Genomic DNA, 23,895 nt, shown 5'->3' on the forward strand with positions numbered 1-23,895 from the left:
GTATACAGCTGAATGCTGTACCACCTAGTGGTGACAGCTGAATGCTCTACCACCTAGTGGTGACAAACCCATTAATGTCAGAATAATACATCCCTGTCTCCATAAGAATGATAATTTACAGTTGTTCAAGCAAACATTCATAGTTGAACCAGATTACATCTGTTAAGTAATAAGGATTATTATCAATATCATATTTTCTGTCTAACCTATTCTGACTGGAAATAAACCGGTCAAACAGTACTAGTCAAATGTTTGGACACTCCTACTCATTCCAGGTTTTTTTTTTTTTTTTTACTATTTTCTACATTGTAGAATAATAGTGAAGACATCAAAACTATGAAATAACACATATGGAATCGTGTAGTAACCAAAAGTGTTAAACAAATCAAAATGTATTTTATATTTGAGATTCTTCAAAGTAGCCACCCTTTGCCTTGATGACAGCTTTGCACACTCTTGACATTCTCTCAGCCAGCTTCATGAGGTAGTCACCTGGAATGCATTTCAATGAACAGGTGTGAAATTCTTAAAAGTTAATTTGTGGAATTTATTTCCTTCTTAATGCATTTGAGCCAATCAGTTGTGTTGTGACAAGGTGGTGGGGGGGGGGGGTATATAGAAGATATTTGGTGAAAGACCAAGTCCATATTACATATTATGGCAAGACCAACTCAAATAAGCAAAGCAAAATGACATCCATCATTACTTTAAGACATGAAGGTTGGTCAATCCAGAAAATGTCAAGAACTTTGAATGTTTCTACAAGTGCAATCACAAACACCATCAAGTGCTATGATGAAACTGTCTCTCATGAGGACCGCCATAGGAAAGGAAGACCCACAGTTACCTCTGCTGCAGAGGATAAGTTCATTAGAATGAACTGCACCTCAGATTGCAGCCCAAATAAATGCTTCACAGAGTTTAAGTAACAGACACATCTCAACATCAACTGTTCAGAGGAGACTGCGTGATTCAGGCCTTCATGGACGAATTGCTGCAAAGACCCCACTACTAAAGGACACCAATAAGAAGAAGAGACTTGCTTGGGCCAATTAAACACGAGCAATGGACATTAGACCGGTGGTAATCTGTCCTTTGGTCTGATGAGTCCAAATTTGAGATTTTTGGTTCCAACCACTGTGTCTTTGTGAGACGCAGAGTAGGTGAACGGATGATCTCCACATGTGTGGTTCCCACTGTGAAGCATGGAGGAGGAGGTGTGATGGTGTGGGGGTGCTTTGCTGGTGACACTGTCAGTGATTTATTTAGAATTCAAGGCACACTTAACCAGCATGGCTACCACAGCATTCTGCAGCGATACGCCATCCCATCTGGTTTGCGCTTAGTGGGACTATCATTTGTTTTTCAACAGGACAATGACCCAACACACCTCCAGCCTGTGTAAGGGCTATTTGACCAAGAAGGAGAGTGATGGAGTGCTGCATCAGATGACCTGGCCTCCACAATCACCCGACCTCAACCCAATTGAGATAGTTTGGGATGAGTTGGACCGCAGAGTGAAGGAAAAGCAGCCAACAAGTGCTCAGCATACGTGGGAACTCCTTGAAGACTTTTGGAAAAGCATTCCAGGTGAAGCTGGTTGAGAGAATGCCAAGAGTGTGCAAAGCTGTCATCAAGGCAAAGGGTGGCTACTTTGAAGAATCTAAAATATATTTTGATTTGTTTAACACTTTTTTGGTTTCTACATGATTCCATATGTGTTATTTCATAATTTTGATGTCTTCACTATTATTCTACAATGTAGAAAATAGTACAAAAATAAACAAAAACCCTTGAATGAGTAGGTGTGTGCAAACTTTTGACTGGTACTGTATATAGAGGGAGGGTCCAACGTTCAGTCCTGGTCCTGTAGAACGCACCTGTGTTAGCAGGCATATGAGGTATTGTTCAAGGATTACACATACAATCTTTATAAATAAACCCATAAATCTTTAGATAAACTAACTAAAACTAAATCTAGCATTCGCAAAATACTGTTTGTGTGGATACAGGCCACAGGAGGTTGGTGGCACCTTAATTGGGGAGGAGGGGCTCGTGGTAATGGCTGGAGCGGAATTAGTGGAATGGTATCAAATATATCAAACACATGGTTTCCATGTGTTTGATGCCATTCCATTTGCTCTGTTCCAGCCATTATTATGAGCCAGCCTTCACTGATACAGGCCCACACACACACACTCATACACAAAATCCATCAACAATAATGCAAAACACTGACAGGGGCCATTCTAAACACCCAAAGGCTGTACTTTACTTTACTCAGCTTAGTTCTCCTTACACAATGAATATAAGAGTGGGCAAATCAGCAACTTTCCACACAAAAAAAACATATGTTTGTGGGATAATGCATTTCATGCATTATTTTGATTATGATGCTATATGTGCTTTTTCCATCTATAATTATTATGCTCATTGCTATTTTAATTATTTACTTGTTTAAAACTGTATCCAATTATTGTGGTTAGCCTACATGTTGTGATGGTCTGAAGCGCCAATGCAGTTTTTTTACGTAGTGTTCACAGCTCAATTCTCCATCCAGCCGCCCACAATCCAAGCCCCTCAGGCTACACAAAGACATGGCTTTAAATACAGACAGTAGAAACCAAGACGAGAGAAAACACTCCACCAACTAGTCCCGAGATAGTCTTTTGAGAAGACCGTAGTATTTGCTGCTGCATTTAAAACACATGAAGGAAGAAAAAAACGATTCAGGTATTTCCATGCAGAGTAGACAATATATGGGAGAACCTGATTTCAATATACAGTGGGGGAAAAAAGTATTTAGTCAGCCACCAATTGTGCAAGTTCTCCCACTTAAAAAGATGAGAGAGGCCTGTAATTTTCATCATAGGTACACGTCAACTATGACAGACAAATTGAGGGAAAAACATTTTTATGAATTGATTTGCAAATTATGGTGGAAAATAAGTATTTGGTCACCTACAAACAAGCAAGATTTCTGGCTCTCACAGACCTGTAACTTCTTCTTTAAGAGGCTCCTCTGTCCTCCACTCGTTACCTGTATTAATGGCACCTGTTTGAACTTGTTATCAGTATAAAAGACACCTGTCCACAACCTCAAACAGTCACACTCCAAACTCCACTATGGCCAAGACCAAAGAGCTGTCAAAGGACACCAGAAACAAAATTGTAGACCTGCACCAGGCTGGGAAGACTGAATCTGCAATAGGTAAGCAGCTTGGTTTGAAGAAATCAACTGTGGGAGCAATTATTAGGAAATGGAAGACATACAAGACCACTTATAATCTCCCTCGATCTGGGGAGATCTCACCCCGTGGGGTCAAAATGATCAAAGAACGGTGAGCAAAAATCCCAGAACCACACGGGGGGACCTAGTGAATGACCTGCAGAGAGCTGGGACCAAAGTAACAAAGCCTACCATCAGTAACACACTACGCCGCCAGGGACTCAAATCCTGCAGTGCCAGACGTGTCCCCCTGCTTAAGACAGTACATGTCCAGGCCCGTCTGAAGTTTGCTAGAGTGCATTTGGATGATCCAGAAGAGGATTGGGAGAATGTCATATGGTCAGATGAAACCAAAACAGAACTTTTTGGTAAAAACTCAACTCGTCGTGTTTGGAGGACAAAGAATGCTGAGTTGCATCCAAAGAACACCATACCTACTGTGAAGCATGGGGGTGGAAACATCATGCTTTGGGGCTGTTTTTTCTGCAAAGGGACCAGGACGACTGATCCGTGTAAAGGAAAGAATGAATGGGGCCATGTATCGTGAGATTTTGAGTGAAAACCTCCTTCCATCAGCAAGGGCATTGAAGATGAAACGTGGCTGGGTCTTTCAGCATGACAATGATCCCAAACACACTGCCCGGGCAACGAAGGAGTGGCTTCGTAAGAAGCATTTCAAGGTCCTGGAGTGGCCTAGCCAGTCTCCAGATCTCAACCCCATAGAAAATCTTTGGATGGAGTTGAAAGTCTGTGTTGCCCAGCGACAGCCCCAAAACATCACTGCTCTAGAGGAGATCTGCATGGAGGAATGGGCCAAAATACCAGCAACAGTGTGTGAAAACCTTGTGAAGACTTACAGAAAACGTTTGACCTGTGTCATTGCCAACAAAGGGTATATAACAAAGTATTGAGAAACTTTTGTTATTGACCAAATACTTATTTTCCACCATAATTTGCAAATAAATTCATTTAAAATCCTACAATGTGATTTTCTGGATATTTTTTTCTCATTTTGTCTGTCATAGTTGACGTGTACCTATGATGAAAATTACAGGCCTCTCTCATCTTTTTAAGTGGGAGAACTTGCACAATTGGTGGCTGACTAAATACTTTTTTTCCCCACTGTATATATATATATATATAGATGTCCTAGCCTACCTCTTCAGGTATTACATCCAATGTAGCATTAGCCTTATATTTAGCTAATTAATGATGGGTTATGCAAAATAAGCTTCTAACTTAAAGGCACTGCATGGTCAAGCCGCTGTCTGCATTGGCTGTGCAGCATTTACGGTGATATGGCCTCTGCAGAAGTAAGGGCATTCATACTTCTTGTGCTTTGCCAAGCAGCTTAGAGCTGTTGTGAAGGAAATTGTCAAGGAAGTGAGTTTGTGTTTATACAGGACCTCCGACCCTCACCTACTCTCGACCAATCATGTCAATGCGGATCTATACAGAGCCCTCCACATTGTTAAACATTTTGAGAAGCGCACAGCGATGTGGTACAGAGCTCAATTTGTCCTCTGCGGGCCTCCGGAGTCTCCCCTATCACGTTTCAGGAGAAGACAGTGTCGAAGTAACAAAAGTTTATTACAAAAACGGGGCAGGCAAACAACAGGTCAAGGGCAGGCAGAGGTCAGTAATCCAGATCAGAGTCCAAAAGGTACAGAACGGCAGGCAGTCTCAGGGTCAGGGCAGGCAGAGGTCAATAATCCAAGATGGTGTGACAAGGTACAGAACGGCAGGCAGGCTCAGGGTCAGGGCAGGCAGAACGGTCAAAACCAGGCACTTCAGCAAGGGGAAAACCGCTGGTAGGCTTGACAAAACAAAACAAACTAGCAACAGACAAACAGAGAACACCGGTATAAATACACTGGGGATAATGGGGAAGATGGGCGACACCTGGAGGGGGGTGGAGACAATCACAAAGACAGGTGAAACAGATCAGGGTGTGACATCCGCAATTGCATCACACCATCCATACAGCGGCTCCAACCAAATTTTCGGATGAAGCATGAATTGGCTTTAAGCACACCTAGCATATTATTTTTTCTTGCACAAAAGGAAACCTTTCTGGCTGGTCTCAGGGAATGTAAAACAGTTAGGAAGGGTGACTTTTAAAATGGGATAGAGTGAAGTAGCAGCAAATAATATGATGAATGAGCAACTAATGTGCATGGAGAGCCTCACAAGTTTGGCTAAATTACCTTATATCGTTCAGTCTAATACGGCTATTTACTTACTTTTGTAGTCAGAAGCACGCTTTTTGTAGTCAGGCCGAACTATCCTCTCCAAGTGTAGTTGGAATTTAGCCCGAAAGGATTGGTGAAATTTTATTGGTTGATGATAGGCCTATGACATTGGGTTATTGCGCTGCGCATAATATCAGATCTCAAACAACGATTGGAGGAGTGTTTAACATCACCAGTACCACATCCTTATAATAGGCTATATACACTACATGACCAAAGGTATGTGGACACCTGCTCGTCAAACATCTCATTCCAAAATCATAGGCATTAATATGCTAAAACTGCCTCCACTCTTCTGGGAAGGCATTCCACTAGGTGTTGGATCATTGCTGTGGGGACTTGCTTCCATTCAGCCACAAGAGCATTAGTGAGGTCGGCACTGATGTTGGGCGATTAGACCTGGCTCGCAGTCGGTGTTCCAATTCATCCCAAAGGTGTTCGATGGGGTTGAGGTCTGGGCTCTGTGCAGGCCAGTCAAGTTCTTCCACACTGATCTTGACAAACCATTTCTGTATGGACCTCGCTTTGTGCACGGGGCATTGTCATGCTGAAACAGGAAAGGGCCTTCCCCAAACTGTTACCACAAAGTTGGAAGCACAGAATCGTCTAGAATGTCATTTTATACTGTAGCTTTAAGATTTCTCTTCACTGGAGCTAAGGGATGTAGCCCGAACCATGAAAAACAGCCCCAGACCATTATTCCTCCTCCACCAAACTTTACAGTTGGCACTATGCATTCGGGCAGGTAGCGATCTCCTGGCATCCGCCAAACCCAGTTTCTTCCATCTCCCTGCCAGATGGTGAAGCGTGATTCATCACTCCAGAGAACGCGTTTCCACTGCTCCAGAGTCCAATGGCGGCAAGCTTTACAACACTCCAGCTGACGCTTGGCATTGCGCATGTTGCTCTTAGGCTTGTGTGCGGCTGCTCGGCCATGGAAACCCATTTCATGAAGCTCTCGAATTAACAGTTATTGTGCTGACGTTGTCATGACTCTCCTGACAGTGGATCAAAGGACACATCAGCTAGGCAAATGTTTGAAGATAGCCAGACCCCCTCTCTCCCACAGAAGAGGGGAAGGGGGGCTGTGCCGGTCTTGACATTTTAACGCCCGGTCATAAATAGTTTCTAACTTTCCCTCTCTGCCCTGCAGTATTGGGAAAGAAAGATCTTTGTTACAGAGAGTGTGGCCCGCCTAAAAACTCTAACATCAAAAGATTGGACATTGGAACATTGTTGTTGAGACCCAAATGTTTGGAATGGTCGGTGGGGATCTAAAGAATAAACATGTCATATTGTTTATTGTTTTGTGATGTCATTAAGGATGGTATTACTAAATAACTGTATCTCTGAAAGTGTACACATTTCAGTTGTCAGGTTTGCATCTAAATGTTGTATAAAATATGATTAAGTATGAGAATACTTAATGTTTGTGAAGATAGCAATTTGATTTTAGCCTTCTAAATGAGATAATAATTTTTCAGATAAACTATGCACAGTCACTAGCCACGCCCCGAGTGACATCAGAGATCGTGTCATCATGATGGAATGCCCTTTTTACCCAGAGGGCATAAAAAGCCTTGAAAAACAAATCAACTTTTAGACCAGAAAACGTGAGAGTGGCGACTGCACGTTTAGAATGGTTAGAACTTTGAATGAGAAAGACCAGGAAGCATGGAGCTGTGGCTACATGGCTTAAAATGGTTAGACCAGAAAGACCAGCCGACGTGCAGCGGGAGCTGAACGTTACAAATGGTTGACACTCTAAGACCAGGAAACGTGAGACGGTAGTCCATATGTTTGAAATGGTGAAACCCTGAAACTCTCAATCTCTACACGAGAAAATGACTTTAAAAAAGACCACACACTAGACCTTATCATATCAGTCTGCAGCTGTACATGTAAAGTAGTCTAGAACATTTGACTAAAGACACGAGGTGGGAAGGACAATCCCTCTCAGACAACCGTTGGTACATCTGAATGATCTATTCTAACGAACACTCCATTCGAAGACAAGCCGAGTCTCACCGAAGTGGGATAGGACACTCAAACCCTTTTTGAGAAAGTGGTTCAACAGAGAGACGACGATCAAGGACAGCTATGCGTAAATATGCATTGCATTTCTTATCCGAATGAGCGGTGGATTCCAAATGTAACAAGGATAAATTGAATATCTGTTTCTCCCTTTCACTCTCTTTCTATTGTCCCCTCCTTCCCCTAACCAAGCAGTCATGCTATTGTTAGTCCAGTCCACTAGGGACCTGTTTTCATTGTATTACGTTAGTAATCAGTAATCTATACCATGTGTGTGTTTGTATTCTGTGTTATTATTTAGTTAGTAAATAAATAATTAAGCCAATTTGTGTATTGCTGATTCATCAATAAGGTTAGGGTTCTTGCAGGTTCAAGAATTATGCGACGTTGAGAATGAGACTGATGAGGTAATGATTTAATGTGACTTATTGATATTTAATATATACATACATACATATATACATATATACATATATATACATATATACACACATATATATACACACACATATATATACATATATACATATTCTAAGAGTTTAATTCGGGAGATGGTAACTCCTTAAACAACTTCTTCTGTGGTGCCCCAAATTCCTAATGAGTTAATTGTTACTTGATTAATTGTTACTGATTAATTTAATCAAGTGACAATTAAACATAGTTAGTTGATTCGAGAAATAAGTCATCACATTAATGTAAGTCACGTCACGACAGTTGCTTTCAGAGGCAGTTTGGAACTCAGTAGTGAGTGTTCAACTGAGGACAGACAATTTTTTACGTGCTACGCGCTTCAACACTCGGCGGTCCCTTTCTGTGAGTTTGTGTGGCCTACCACTTAGCAGCTGAGCTGTTATTGCTCCTAGACATTTCCACTTCACAATAACAGCACTTACAGTTGACCGGGGCAGCTCTAGCAGGGCAGAAATTTGACGAACTGACTTGTTGGAAAGGTGGCATCCTATGACAGTGCAAGTTGAAGGTCACTGGGCTCTTCAGTAAGGCTATTCGCTCCGTACCGCATCGCCGTGTGCCTCTCAGATTTTGTAACAAAGCGGAGGGCTTCGTATAGCTCCGCATAGCTCCGCATTGACATTATTGGTTGACGGTAGGTCAGGGCGGGAGGTCCTGTATAAACACAAGCTCACTTCCTTGACAACTTCCTTCGCAACAACTCTGCTCTGCTCGGCGAAGCGCAAAAAGCATGTTTGCTCTGTCTTCTGCGGAGGCCGTATTGCAGTAGATGCTGTATGGCCACTGCAGAAGTCAGATTGACCATGCAGATCCTTTAACAGGGTTGACGTGTTATGCTCGACCCGCTCAGTTGTCCATAGTGCTGAACATGTGCTTTTTGAGGTGGGTTCGGTTTTGGTTCGATCATAAAAAATATAAAAAATAATGGTTTTCAATTTCAGATTCGATTATTTTTTGAAACATTAAGTGCATTCTAAAAAAATTACCACAAAACACCAGAAAATGGCCAAAGATAATAGAACCACCTCACCTGCTTTTACTCTAGGATTTGACTATTAGATGTTCAATGTGTCTTTTGAAAAATAAAAATAATAAAAGTAATGGCCACCATATTAATACGAGAGTTCAGTTCACATAACAGGGTTGACCTTGAATGCGGGACAGTCGTAAATAAATCACTAATCACATGAAATAAATAATCTTCAGAAATGACTGTCAAAGCAACAAAATAACTAGCCTTTACAATTATGTTGAAATTTGGAGACATTTTGGGATTAAGGGCTCGATTCAATCAGATCAGCCGACATCCGCATAGCGGTTGTTTTGGCATGTCGGAGGTGGAACTGGATATTCCCTAAAACACGCCACTTCGATACATCTATGACCGGAAGTGACTTTTTCATAGCAGGTTAGAATTTACGCAACAAGTTAGGAGAATTATGCGCACATGACTGTAAGTCGCTTTGGATAAAAGCGTCTGCTAAATGGCATATTATATTATATTATAATTAGCGTAGCAGATTAGGAGAATTTGGTTGAGGTAAGCGAAAATGCTCTCCTAACCTGCTACGAAAAGTTACTTCCGGTCATAGATGTATCGAAATGGTCTGTTTTTAGGAAGTCCCGTTAGAGCTCTCAAATCAACAAGCAGCTCCTGGCATTATCTAAAGTGGATATTGCCATTGGCTGCTTAGAGTAGCATTAAGAGAAATCCCATGCAGCCTTCCTTGTTTACAAGTTCAAACACTGGAATGTGAGATGTAATCTACACCTCCATTAGGCTGATAGAAATCCTCATTATTTCATTTAATGATTTTCAATTTGAGCATCATTATTTCTATAGGGTGAATTCAAAAAGAGTAGGACGTCATATAAACTGGGACAGCATAATCCTGACACGTTTATTTCTTGGTCTGACAAGAGAAAAACAAAACTATTGTTACTAAGCCCTTGCAGAGAAACCACATTATCAAAATCACATCACTTCATTGATGTGATTTTGTGGTCCTCTGTAGCTCAATTGGTAGAGCATGGCACTTGTAACGCCAGGGTAGTGGGTTTGATCCCCGGGACCACCCATACGTAAAAATTGATGCACACATGACTGTAAGTCGCTTTGGATAAAAGCGTCTGCTAAATGGCATATTATTATTTTTACATCATAGAGGGAGGAAGATCACCCCGCAAAGCACATGGTAAGATCAGCTACATGATGTCATCTGAGACAGCTCTCTCTCTTTCCCTCTCTCTTTGTGTGGGAGAAACTCTCTCATCCCACTTCCTGTGTGGCACTTCACTTCCTGTTGTTGTGATATTTTTTTTCTGTTTTGATGTTAAGGTTCTAACACTGTCATAAAAAATGCACAGTGCCAAATTATGATGTAAATGTGCATACTATGTACTGGTGCATCAAAATACATCAAAAAGTTGCCAATATTATGTTTCAATTTTGTAATTGTCATGTTTTTAGTTGTCCTGCTTTACCAACCATAGCTAGCTAAAGTAGAACAGCATGGAGTAGCTAAAGTGGGAGTCTTATTGGTCCTTCCAATGGAGGAAAGAGATCCAGTTTACATTAGGGAACCCCTGTCCTTAGGTTAGGCAGGGCTCTGGTTCTTATAGTACTATATCCTGTAAAAAAATGTATTGTCCTGTTATTTGAGTAATTTCAGAAATAGTGGGACACTTTTTGCATTTCCGTCTTCTGTAACCTCTTCAGACATCCGTTAGCCCAAAACATGATACATTTCTGAAATCCTCAGATGTTTCCTAATCACACAAAATTGAATTGAATTGTCATTGGGGTACAATTATGACTATAATAATGGTGCCCCAATCTGAAAATATGGTTTTGACTCAGTGTACACAAATGGGTGTGTCATGCCTCCTGTGAATATGATATCAACTTTTTTTTGTGTGATTAGGGAACATCTTGAGGATGTGTTGGGCTAATATGTTGGCTAGATGTTGAAAGAGGTTACAGAAGACGGATATGCAAAAAGTGTCCCACTTATTCACCCTATAGCCTACACATTCTCGTTCTGAACTTCTAATGCGAGTGGGACGGGTGTGGCTTCGAGACGATCACAAGAGCAGCTGCTCACCGATTTGACAGCTCCAACGCAAGTTACACCTCGGTCACCGCCAAAACATCAGAAATATGGGTGTAGGCTATCGCCGGTTAACGCTTGATTCGAATCTAGGCCTAAGTGGGTTAAAATCTTCCTAAAAGTGACAGGGTTGACGGAGGGATATGTCAAAATTCCAAATTTTGGCAATTTAGCAAGCCTTTATTCATACAAAAAAAATCTGATTTATTGAATTCTCCATGTGGTCTATGTTAAAGGACACTTCATTTAATATAACAGGCTTTTAAAATTCAATATTGGTGCAAAATTGCTACTTAAAATATCAAAGAGATACAAAAGGCAAGACCCACATACTGATCTGGAAGAGATCCTTCACAGCCTGGGCCTTTGACCAAATGACAAGTCACCAATTCTGTGCCTTCACCTCAGAGACTGTCACTAAATTACACACTAAAATGTGTAGAACTAACTCACTGCAGCTCTATAAGACGGTACAAATTCTGTGATAGATTAAAAACAAATTGCTAATTGATTATACAAAAAACTACTGCATTGGAAAGGGGTCTGTCGTGGACATAATGATGGTTAACATTTTATTTTCAGTTACCCCCCAAATCCATGTTATGTTTCATACAGGAATCAGTTGGATGACAGGATTTACATAATTACCCCCCTTCATGCTAAAATTCACTGGCAGCCTCTCGACTCACACACAATGTACGGTCTCCTTACCTTAAAAAAGCAATGATTAAAACATTCACACAACGTCATAGAACTCAGTCACATTAGTTCTGCTGTAGGAAAAGCCTTGGCCTTACTGGAACACATTGCTATCATTGATACTTATAGAACACAACGCTGCAATTTCCCCAATCCCCACACAATGATTTGTATTGTATCTGTGCAAGTAGGGATGGAAAATACAGAGTGATTAAAAGGCAAGACGACTCGTGACCGGTTCTTTTCATTATTTCACTAGATTACCTTCTTCGCTTTTTTATGTTAAATAATTTCACAACTCAAATAAACCCATGTGATATTGCATTTTGCAAAAAAAAGTACACATCCCATTGTTGTTGGTTTTTTTCGGTCCTTCGAGCATGCTGCCGCTGGCTATCTCTACAGGGCCAATTTCCCGATGATGACTCCAATGACAAAGAACAGCACGCAGAGCGCCAGCACGCGGGTACTCAGGCCCTCTTCCCTTATCATGGCCTGTGAGGAAGAGGAGTGGGGGGAGGATGCCATAGACGTGACCTTCCTCTTCCGCAGACCATCATCCTCCTGGGTAGAGGGAAGGAGTCACAGGCCAAATGTCAGTCAAACCATGTTGAATATAGAACAGCTGTTTTTGAGCAATAACAGTGAAAAGCAGTTACTGATCTCAAATCAGTCAATTACCCATCTCAAATAAGAGGCCTGTTAAGTAAGTCTGCATTGTTACAGATGGAGCAAATCAAATGCACTGTGTAGAACAGATCTGATTGTTGTGGGTTCTAGGGACATTTGAGACTCACCCTGATCTGTTTGTTCTCTTCCCGTAGCCTCTGGACCTCCATCTGCAGCCTCTTGCACTCCTCCATGATCTTCTTCACCTCGCCGTCATCCAGGGAGGAGCTGGCCGACTTAGGGAGTGAGGAGAGCTCTGACTTTATGGGGGTAGTGGACACATATTTGTTGCTTTCACTGTCATGCTGTGGAGAGGAGTGGAGGAGACAGAAACATGCAGATGAATAACAGAATGGGGATGAGAAGCACAAAATAAAAAACAAAACATGGCAACGGCTGTTTCAAAGATGCAATAGAGTGGAGATGATCGAATCATTCAGGATCTATTTGTGAATGGAATGAAGGTGCTCTGAATTAATCTTACACTGTACGATGAAATCTATGAGGGAAGGAATATCGAGAAAAAAACAAAAACATGCAATGATATGATGTGATGTAGGAGATACTTACAGTTTTGTCATTCTCTAGCGGCAGCTCAAATGCACATCTCAACTTGGAGTCCATCAGCTCCTCTGGCTTTGCCTCTTTCCACTGTCGGCCAGAAGGAGGACAGAACGATAGAAAGAATGACAGAGAGAAAGAGAAGAAGAGGGGGAGTGCAGACAGAAAACGGAATAATAAAGGAACACCAAGATGACCACACCCAAATAGGGACTCTATGACACTCATAAGAGAAGCATATCCTGTCAGCACATTTGTCCCACTTGCAACGCCTAAACAAGTAGAGGCTTGAGACAGTAAGTCTGAACTAGAAGATTGAATAGACTTACTGTGATCATCAGATCATGATTTACCACATTCCATTTGGACACTTACCACCCCTTCCATGTCAGTCATGTCGTATGGAGCAAGCATGGACTGCACCATGAATTTGTGTTTGCTCTTTTCATTGGGATCATAGTCGAAAGGCTGTAGCATAACTGCAAAACAAAGCAGACAAATGGCATCGAGCAAACTCTTAGCAACGTGTTACCTTCCGTTGACCAGCTCAACATACTATTAGTTCCTGAGATTATTCAGCTACAATCACCTATAATCAAACAAAAAGATACCAACCAGATACATTGATGGAGGTGCCTGCGTCAATGATGCCACTGTTTGGACGGACACAGTATCGACGAGGCGCTGTCGTCTTCACTTTAAAACACACATTTCTATCTGTTGGGTTGCCAAGCTTCAGGGTGGCTGTGACGACATCTGTAAATGGACCTGGAAAAGATGGAGAGAATAGACAACAGATAAACGACATGACCAAAAGTATCTGGACACATGCTCGTCGAACATCTCATTCCAAAATCATGGGCATTAATATGGAGTTGGTCCCCCCTTTGCTGCTATAACAGCCTCCACTCTTCTGGGAAGGCTTTCCTCTAGATGTTGGAACATTACCACGGGGACTTGCTTCCATTCAGCCACAAGAGCATTAGTGAGGTCGGAACTGATGTTGGGCGATTCGGCCTGGATCGCAGTCAGCGTTCCAATTCATCCCAAAGGTGTTCGATGGGGTTGAGGTCAGGGCTCTGTGCAGGCCAGACAAGTTCTTCCACACTGAACTCGATAAACCATTTCTGTATGGACCTGGCTTTGTGCATGGGGTCATTGTCATGCTGAAACAGGAAAGGGCCTTCCCCAAACTGTTGCCACAAAGTTGGAAGCACAGAATCGTCTAGAATGTCATTGTATGCTGTAGCGTAGCGTTAAGATTTCCCTTCACTGGAATAAAAAAGTATCTTGACACCCCTTCAAATTAGTGGATTTGGCTATTTCAGCCACACCCATTTCTGACAGATGTATAAAATCGAGCACACAGCCATGCAATCTCCATAGACAAACATTGGCAGTAGAATGGCCTTACTGAAGAGCTCAGTGACTTTCAACATGGCACTGTCATAGGATGCCACCTTTCCAACAAGTAAGTCCTTCAAATTTCTGCCCTGCTAGAGCTGCCCCGGTCAACTGTAAGTGCTGTTATTGTGAAGTGGAAACATCTAGGAGCAACAACGGCTCAGCCGAGAAGTGGTAGGCCACACAAGCTCACAGAACGGGACTGCCAAGTGCTGAAGCACGTAGCGCGTAAAAATCGTCTGTCCTTGGTTGCAACACTCACTACCGAGTTCCAAACTGCCTCTGGAAGCAACATCAGCACAATAACTGTTCGTCGGGAGCTTCATGAAATGGGTTTCCATGGCCGAGCATCCGCACACAAGCCTAAGATCCCCATGTTCAATGCCAAACGTCGGCTGGAGTGGCGTAAAGCTCGCTGCCATTGGACTCTGGAGCAGTGGAAATGCGTTCTCTGGAGTGATGAATCACACATCACTATCTGGCAGTCCGATGGACGAATCTGGGTTTGGTGGATGCCAGGAGAACGCTACCTGCCCCAATGCATAGTGCCAACTGTAAAGTTTGGTGGAGGAGGAATAATGGTCTGGGGCTGTTTTTCATGGTTCGGGCTAGGCCCCTTAGTTCTATTGAAGGGAAATAACGCTACAGCATACAACGACATTCTAGAATATTCTGTGCTTCCAACTTTGTGGCAACAGTTTGGGGAAGGCCTTTTCCTGTTTCAGCATGACAATGCCCCTGTGCACAAAGCGAGGTCCATACAGAAATGGTTTGTCCATTGAACGCCTTTGGGATGAATTGGAACACTGACTGCGAGTCAGGCCTGATCACCCAACATCAGTGCCCGACCTCACTAATACTCGTGGCTGAATGGAAGCAAGTCCCCGCAGCAATGTTCTAACATCTAGTGGACAGCCTTCCCAGAAGAGTGGAGGCTGTTATAGCAGCAAAGGGGGGACATTAATGCCCATGATTTTGGAATGAGATGTTCGACGAGCATGTGTCCACATACTTTTGGTCATGTAGTGTATGTACAGAAATAAGATAGATCCTGCTTGTGTTGCCTGTTTGAGTGTTTGTTTAATAGCCTACTGATTCTGTGAGCACCAAGCCTCATGCACTACAACATGTCGGATAAACAATTTCACAAATTCGGCTGTTTTTAATCTTTGCCATGTTGTAATAAAAGTTGTACACTTTTTTTCTTGTTAGAACAGCCTCTCTGATATTACTTAATGTATTTAGTGTTGTCTACACTGTTCCAAATTGTCAACTTTTTATTGATCTCCTTATTGTTATTATTACTATTATGATCATCATCATTATAATAAGTAATGTCATTATCATTAGTAGGCTTAGTAGTTTATAGCAGCCTTGTATAACTACCATCGAGCTGTAGGCCTAACAGCGCATCCTGTTTAGTCTAAATACTGTAACTTGCTTAGGCCTATATTCAATACTTACAGTGGATTCAGAAAGTATTCAGACCCCTTGACTTTTTCCACATTTTGTTACGTTACAGCCTTATTCTAAAATGGATTAAATAAAAATCATCATCAATCTACACACAATACCTCATAATGACAAAGTGAAAACAGGTTTTTAGAAATGTTTGCTAATTTATTAAAAATTAAAAACAGAAATACCATATTTACATAAGTATTCAGACCCTTTGCTATGGTACCAAAAAATGTCTGCAGCATTGAAGGTCCCCAAGAACACAGTGTCCTCCATCATTCTTAAATGGAAGAAGTTTGGACCACCAAGACTCTTCCTAGAGCTGGCCGCCCAGCCAAACTGAGAAATCTGGAGAAAAGGGCCTTGGTCAGGGAGGTGACCAAGAACCCGATGGTCAATCTGACAGAGCTCCAGAGTTCCTCTGTGGAGATGGGAGATCATTCCAGAAGGAAACCATCTCTGCAGCTCTCCACCAATCAGGCCTTTATGGTAGAGTGACCAGACGGAAGCCACTCCTCAGTAAACGGCACGTGAGGCAGCTAGACGTTTGCCAAAAGGCACCTAAAGACTCTTAGATCATTAGAAACAAGATTCTCTGGTCTGATGAAACCAAGATTGAACTCTTTAGCCTGAATGCCAAGCGTCACGTCTGGACGAATCCTGTTACCATCCCTACGGTGAAGCATGGTGGTGGCAGCATCATGCTGTGGGGATGTTTTTCAGCTGCAGGGACTGGGAGACTAGTCAGGATCGAGGGAAAGATGAATGGAGTAAAATAGAGATCCTTGATGAAAACCTGCTCCAGAGCCTAAGCACACAGCCAAGACAATGCATGAGTGGCTTCGGGACAAGTCTCTGAATGTCCTTGAGTGGCCCAGCCAGAGCCCGGACTTGAATCCAATCGAACATCTCTGAAGAGACCTGAAAATAGCTGTGCAGCGACACTCCCCATCCAACCTTATAAAAACCTAGCCAGCTATCAAATCTGTAGCCGTGCTAATGTAACAGCGACAGCAGTGCTATCAATTTAACGTGGCCCTAGACAGAGCTTGAGCAGATCTGCAGAGAAGAATGGGAGAAACTCCACAAATACAGGTGTACCAAGCTTGTAGCGTCATACCCAAGAAGACTCAAGGCTGTAATCGCTGCCAAAGGTCCTTCGACAAAGTACTGAGTAAAGGGTCTGAATACTTATGTAAATGTGATATGTTTTTTATTTTTCATATTTTTGCAACAAAAATCTAAAAACCTGTTTTTGCTTCGTCATTATGGGGTATTGTGTGTAGATTGATGAGGGAGGGGAAGTATTTAATCCATTTTAGAATAAGGCTGTAACGTAACAAAATGTGGAAACAGTCAAGGGGTCTGAATACTTTCCGAATGCACTGTATTTTGGCTACTGCATCAATCAATCATTCATGCGTTCATGTCATCACACAGCATATGAGTCATTCATGATTTGAAATGCAATCAAGCATTTTAGTTTTTAAATAAAATAACAAAGCGATCCTTGAATAATTAGCGTAAACAATAAATAAACCGTTCCACTTCGGCAATTGCATTCACAAATGCATGTGACCGTTTTGAGTCTTTACTGTAATAAAGACTTTACAAAAAAATGAAAAACTTACAACAGACTCTCTGGTATGCTTTTTATTTAGTGTTGTTTACATTGTTCCAAACGGTCAGAAAAATTATATAGTAATCTAACTGCACCTGTCTGGCACACATAATATGAACACAGCGCTTGCTCCTTATTTTTCTTAATCTCCAGTATTTTCCACTACTAGTCAAATGTATTCCACACATCTGACTTCCCCTTTACCTCCTGAGCAACCAGTGAACATTCCCCAGTTTCAAGATTATTTGTCACATCCTCTGCATCCATTTTGCTGTCAAATGTGTTACGGTGTTCAGAGTTTGTTATAACCAATTTATTGATGTGATTATGATATGCTATAGGTCAGGCCCGATTGGTCATGTCCATGCGATGCAAACGTGTCACGTAAAGAGAGCAAGGCCAAGGGTTGAGGGAATGTTTTTCCTAAACAAATGAGGGATTTCGGTAACAAAACTTTTCAGTCAGAAATGGCTGTAATTATGTTGCAGCTTCAGCAAGACTGACAGCGTGATAAACACTGTTGGTGTTCTGTGGTGGTCGCTGCAGCAGGGAGGAGGGAGAGACAACCGGTGCTAGTCACACAGTCACTCTCTTTAAAATATATATATATATATATATATATATATATATACAGCGCAGCAAGTCTGAGCCCGGCCTGGCACAATCAAATCAATTGCGGTCTGACTCCCTCTAGTCATTTGTGTGTCTTAATTATTTCATCAAACACAGCGCTTAAAGCATCAGACAAGCTCAGTGCATATAGTTTATTTGATTAAAACACATAGGATGTGTCTATATATATGGAAAAATAAACGTTTTAAAATTTCGACCAATTGATTGGTCGAAAGAACAGATGACTCTCGGTTGACCAAGATTATTTTTAGTCGGGGACAGCCCTAATATAATTCTCAAATCCATTCATCAATTATAGCCTGTTCAATCATTCCATTACAAGCGGTAAGATGGTCCTACTCAGAACCTTACAATTCGGCTCAAACTCATTGATCCTGTGCCTGACAATTGTCAACAGTCACTTTTCTCTGCAGTATTTCTCAATCAATTCCTCTAGGAGGTGCACAGTTTCTGCCTAACAATAACACTCCTGATTCAACTAATCAAGGGCTTGTTCATGTGTGTGGTCAGGGCTGAAACAAATGTGTCCCACGAACGGATTGAGAAAACACTTATATGTATCCATAAAGGTAATTGTGAAATGGAAATATCCCTAGTGTCGCCCTAACCTCAGAAAGTACTATAAATTAATTAATTAATTAATTATACTTCATTTAGCTAGCTAGTAGTAGCTATAGCAGAAATATCTTAATTTATGGTGCCAAAAGCTGACTCGCAAGTAAGGGAGATCGTGATTATGACTGAATAACATGCAACTAAAATTGATTGAGAAAATTACCAGGGCCTGGCTTTACATTGCAGGCTAAAATAGCTAGCCATTAGCCTGTTAAAATCGGTAGGTAGAAGACGTCGGTATACAATGTCGCTTCGCTTGTCACTACTCTAGAAACCAAATATGAAATATGATACACCGTGTGCAGACCCATTGTTTAGTTATCAACAACACTACTGTTAATGCATTAGCTAGCTTGGAACGATGGTCAAATACTTGCAGACCAAACTGTCCGGCCCTGCCGTCTTACCTCTAAATTTCAGTTCGTGTGGTGGCTCAAGCTGGAGGACTTGCTCTTGTCTGGCCATGTCCCAGAGGTTCGAAAGCCTTTCTGATATAAGTACCTGGTCTATATGTCGAAGCTTTTGTTACTATGACTATTGTAAAAGCTCCTAAATACGACCCGATTTCGGTAAGGGATAGCTGGAGAATCACAACTGCACCACTTGGACAGCCAAGTGCCAACAACAGCTGAAGCTAAGCTAGCAAGCAGAGAGTAGGAAGGAAGGGCTCCGTGTGACGTCATGGGAGGGGGCAAGTCTGTGGAATGTCAGCAAAGATATCTTTTACATTTTAGTCATTTAGCAGACGTTTCAAGCAGATATCCTTATTAATTGAGATACTGGGTGCTGTTCAGAAAGGCATGTAATCGATGCTAAGAAATCTTAATATTACGAGTGATATGTATGTATTTGTTTTTTTTTAAAGGTGGGTGCTTATTATTTATGGAGTATTTCCCTTAATAAATAATAATGACCTTTTTGAATGTCAGTCAAAAGGTCTGCAGACCCTGATTTGGTGTGTTGCTGCCTCGTGCATCCTGAGGGTGGCAGTAGAGCACCATGGAACACCACCCACTCTAGGGAAGAATATTACGTCAAACGGCCTAAACCAGGAAGTAAGAAATATCAACAATCAGGCCAGAGCGAGAAGAGTGACACGGTCGCCTGTTGGCGTTTAACGTTTTAAAAGGACCTTTATTGCTATATAGTTTAGAATCGCAGAATGTCCGTGTTTGGGAAGCTGTTCGGCGGTGGGGGCAAAGGAGGTAAAGGGCCGAGTGCACAAGAGGCGATTCAGAAACTCCGAGAGACCGAGGAAATGTTAACGAAGAAACAGGATTTTCTAGAGAAAAAGATTGACCAGGAACTCATTACTGCAAAGAAAAACGGCACTAAAAACAAACGAGGTGAGTAGCCAACCAACATCACATATGAATCTTCACGATTGTTGTCTAACTTGGCTAGCTAATTAAGCTAGCTAGTTAACTAAGGTTCGCCTGATTTGTTAGCTAGCTGCATTGGCTAGCTAACGTTAGTTGCTAGCTAGCTAACTTTCCGAGCAACCACACCTGTCACCGCATAGTCAGGTTGCCAGGCTCGCCCTACCTCGTTGCACCAACTGTGTTAGAACAGCTAATATGCATTATACCCGTTTTAAAGGAGCGTTTTGTGTGACTGGTATCAAAGGTCTATGTCAGACTACACCAGACTACACCAACAGTTAGTGAACCAACATTTGTCAATTGGCATCGTGTGATGTGGGGATTTTGTGTGAGTCATGAATTTGCACTTAATGCCTGCTGTCAAGAGAAGGAAAGGGGGGCACCCATCCATTCAGTCAGTATCAATTTAGCAGTTTTACTTTTGGGACATTTAAATCATAGGGACCCCAACACACCCTCTTACAGGGCCTGTAGTGATGATTAGTTACCTAATACAGAGGGCTGACAGAGAGGCTCCAAGTGACTTCTGTCATTCTTCACAGACAGTGGTGTTCATGACACAGGCCTATGATGTAATAGTGAGTGGTTACACATTTACTCACAGGAAAGTCCTGGGCATTCAGAAACACTGTGAGCATGACTCACTGCCACTGTCTTCACATACTAACCACGCCCCCATAAAAGTCAACTTTGCTCATGATCATGGTGTTCTCATGGACTGTTTTAATGCTGTAAACCTATTTCACTGCTATAAACTTATTTCACTGCAACCTACACAGTGACTCAATCTGTGCTAGTCTTGATTTCCCATGTTCTTTACAACAAATGCTATGTTTCCATCACAACCTCTTAAATGACATTTAGCCAATGCTTTTATTCAAACAACTTAGTAATGCGTGCATACATTTTATGTACAGGTGGTCCCGCGAATAGAACACACTAACCTCTTCTATTTTGTTTTCACTACGCAAAGCGGCCCTGCAGGCCTTGAAAAGGAAGAAGCGGTATGAGAAGCAGCTTACCCAGATTGATGGCACATTGTCCACCATCGAGTTCCAGAGAGAGGCGCTGGAAAATGCCAACACCAACACTGAAGTGCTCAAGAACATGGGCTTTGCTGCTAAGGCAATGAAGTCTGCCCATGAAAACATGTAAGCAGTGGCACACTACTGGTTTATTAGCTTTGGTCAGGCACTCATACAGCTCTTGTATTAATTCAAATATTTATGTTCCCGCTATCTTTGTGGTTTAGGGACATAGACAAAGTAGATGACTTGATGCAAGACATCACTGAGCAGCAGGAGCTAGCACAAGAGATCTCAGATGCCATCTCAAAACCTGTAGGCTTTGGAGATGAGTTTGATGAGGTATGTGACATGAACTTGTCTGAACATTGTTCTTGATTTGGCTTTTATCAGTGCTGTTAGTTTAATAGTTGACCAGATATCACAGAGCCTGGATGTTCTGAATGTCTTGCATCATAGGATGAACTCCTAGCAGAGTTGGATGAGCTGGAACAAGAGGAATTGGACAAAAACTTGCTGGAGATCGGCGGGACAGAAAATGTTCCTCTTCCCAATGTGCCTTCTACTTCATTACCCTCAAGACCTGGTGAGTCCTTTGTAATATACAATAATATGCAATAAAACACGTGATTTCTCCATGGGAACATTTTATGCCATGGTTACTATCCCAACAGTACATTAAATAACTAATTGATCTATTGTCATTTTACACCTTTATTGCTATAAAACATCTATATACACAAGTAATTCACAATTTTTGCATTCCTTTTTTATTTTAGCCAAAAAGAAGGAGGATGAAGATGAGGATGACATGGAGGACTTACAGCGCTGGGCGATGGAGGCTAACTAGTTGCATTACTGACACCAACTGCTGTAGAGGGGAAAAAAAGGACTAATGGAATATTGAGTATGGTTGTTTTGTGTCCGAGAGCCAACCACCATCTAAAACTAACACTAAAAGGGCAATGCTGTAGGTTCTGTTTCCAGCCCAAAACCAGAGAAAGGGTACCATGGCCTTCCATGAAAAGAGGAAGTTCAGAAGCTGTATAAAAGCTATAAACAGGATGTTTGAATCAGAAAATGTCTTTGGCAATTTCTACCAAAAAGTTAACATAATCAGCCCCCGCCCTTGCATTTGGGCAGTTATTGTAATATCACTGAACTGTTCTTGTCTTTGTGATGCTATGAACTTCACTGAAAGGCAAAAAAGTATGTTTTTAATACATGGGCGTTGCAATGTCTCTTTTTCCGACTTAAACATATTTACCATTTGGTGTGGTCTGGATGTTTTTATTCACCTTTACGTTTTGTTTGTAATTGCTCTTAAAATAGGATGGAAAAATGAGCATGCTCCCATGGTAACGTTTAGAACGGTCGATTTTCGCGATTGTTATTCTGAAACTTTTGCTTTACATGCTTTCCCCCCCCCTATCAACATTTTAGTGATCCCCATCTCCAAAGCATCCTCACCATGTGACCCTTATTATTTGATGTAAATATCTAAATAATTTATATTTTTGCTGTCACAGAAGGTTTTCTTCATGTTGTGCTAAGCATTCAATGAGGGAAAAATGTAATACACCGCACGGCTTCAGAGAAAAATTATTACCCCCACCCAGTTCTGTTGTCTGTGTCATTTCTGAAAGGGTTCATTTTGAATTGTATAAGGTAGGGGGAAGAAATCACCATATTAACTGCAGGAAAAAAATAGGATAATGGGTTGTAATGATTAGAGTAGTGGATACAGTATCAACATTTTGGGTTTGAGGATTAGTTGTGGGTTTTTTTTATTTACGCGATGTACATTTTTTACATAGGAAAAATATACACAAGGATAAGCATGTTTGCATTTCTATGGTATATTTATCCAGATGAGAATATTATTTGGAAAATCATTAAAGTTTTTGATTATTTTATTGTGGTGGAGGTTGTTTTTCTTGGTTAGGCATCAGTGTTTGAAATCATTTTCAGGTGTTTTACTTTGTTTGGTATAATGTTGGGCAACGTGTCTGATTTGCAATCATAATAATATGCCATTTAGCAGACGCTTTTATCCAAAGCGACTTACAGTCATGCGTGCATACATTTTTTTGTGTATGGGTGGTCCCGGGGATCGAACCCACTACCTTGGCGTTACAAGCGCCGTGCTCTACCAGCTGAGCTACAGAGGACCACCAGTTGGTGCCGTTTAAGGAGGTGGAGGATGATAAAACATTTTTATGAGCATGACCTCATTTATATTACAGCATATTGGATGACTGTCATTCATATTCCATTCACCCAGCTCAATGTAACATCGATACGTTTAGGCTACTACATGATACTCATAGAGGTTGCTACAACCTAGCCTATGAATGAAAGTTTACAACTTGGTGCACAGGTCGAGAGAAATTTGAGTAATCAAGGTGACAGACATTGACACATTCAATACCGCCTTGCACAATCTTGCCTGCATCTAGCTGATCTAGGGTGTAATCATTAGTCTTAACAGTTGCAAACGAGAGTTTCTATTGGACACATTTTTCAACAGAATCAGCGGAATGAATACACCCCTGATCACATGCAAACACAGTTCACTTTCATAGCAGCTACATATAAACAGCATGATCCCTTTGATGGTTGGATAATTCCTTCTCACATCTACGCGCCCTCCTCCTCTCACCTTTTCCCTTCACTTGTGGACCTCAGTGCAGAACACAACCGCAGTCTGTGACCAGGCAAAAAAATTACTT

At 41.6% G+C, this 23,895-nt stretch overlaps 2 protein-coding genes across 4 annotated transcripts; one reads left to right on the forward strand and one right to left on the reverse strand.

The window, feature by feature from the left end:
• Positions 1 to 11,687: 11,687 nt before the first annotated feature.
• On the reverse strand, positions 11,688 to 19,422 carry LOC121545468 (vesicle-associated membrane protein-associated protein B). Of its 3 annotated transcripts, none has more exons than XM_041856010.2 (6): positions 19,164 to 19,422; positions 13,641 to 13,793; positions 13,401 to 13,504; positions 13,035 to 13,115; positions 12,593 to 12,700; positions 11,688 to 12,359 (listed from the first exon to the last, which is right to left on the reverse strand). In XM_041856010.2, the coding sequence occupies exons 1-6, from the start codon at positions 19,219 to 19,221 to the stop codon at positions 12,195 to 12,197; spliced, it is 669 nt and encodes a 222-aa protein (XP_041711944.1). In that variant the 5' UTR covers positions 19,222 to 19,422; the 3' UTR covers positions 11,688 to 12,194. The 3 variants fall into 3 exon arrangements, with proteins under 3 accessions (XP_041711944.1, XP_041711943.1, XP_041711942.1); XM_041856009.2 differs by having other exon boundaries at positions 12,593 to 12,724; XM_041856008.2 differs by having other exon boundaries at positions 12,593 to 12,769; positions 19,164 to 19,421.
• Positions 19,423 to 19,781: 359 nt separating this feature from the next.
• LOC121545469 (charged multivesicular body protein 4b) lies at positions 19,782 to 23,077 on the forward strand. Its single transcript, XM_041856011.2, has 5 exons — positions 19,782 to 20,102; positions 21,112 to 21,289; positions 21,391 to 21,505; positions 21,623 to 21,749; positions 21,943 to 23,077. Exons 1-5 carry the CDS (start codon positions 19,919 to 19,921, stop codon positions 22,011 to 22,013), a joined length of 675 nt encoding a protein of 224 aa, XP_041711945.1. The 5' UTR covers positions 19,782 to 19,918; the 3' UTR covers positions 22,014 to 23,077.
• The last annotated feature ends 818 nt before the right edge of the window (positions 23,078 to 23,895 follow it).

Source organism: Coregonus clupeaformis, chromosome 30, assembly GCF_020615455.1.
Source record: "Coregonus clupeaformis isolate EN_2021a chromosome 30, ASM2061545v1, whole genome shotgun sequence".
Taxonomy (NCBI): domain Eukaryota; kingdom Metazoa; phylum Chordata; class Actinopteri; order Salmoniformes; family Salmonidae; genus Coregonus; species Coregonus clupeaformis.

Bases quoted from the DNA above. Each gene is read 5' to 3' on its own strand.
- LOC121545468 (XM_041856008.2), bottom strand. From the start codon at position 19,221: ATGGCCAGACAAGAGCAAGTCCTCCAGCTTGAGCCACCACACGAACTG. The intron at 13,116-13,400 runs GTAAGTGTCCAA...TCTGGCCGACAG, and splicing joins TGACTGACATGGAAGGGGTG to TGGAAAGAGGCAAAGCCAGA. The intron at 12,360-12,592 runs GTGAGTCTCAAA...CCCTCTACCCAG, and splicing joins AAGAGAACAAACAGATCAGG to GAGGATGATGGTCTGCGGAA.
- LOC121545469 (XM_041856011.2), top strand. From the start codon at position 19,919: ATGTCCGTGTTTGGGAAGCTGTTCGGCGGTGGGGGCAAAGGAGGTAAA. The intron at 21,290-21,390 runs GTAAGCAGTGGC...TTTGTGGTTTAG, and splicing joins AAGTCTGCCCATGAAAACAT to GGACATAGACAAAGTAGATG. The intron at 21,750-21,942 runs GTGAGTCCTTTG...TTTTTATTTTAG, and splicing joins TTCATTACCCTCAAGACCTG to CCAAAAAGAAGGAGGATGAA.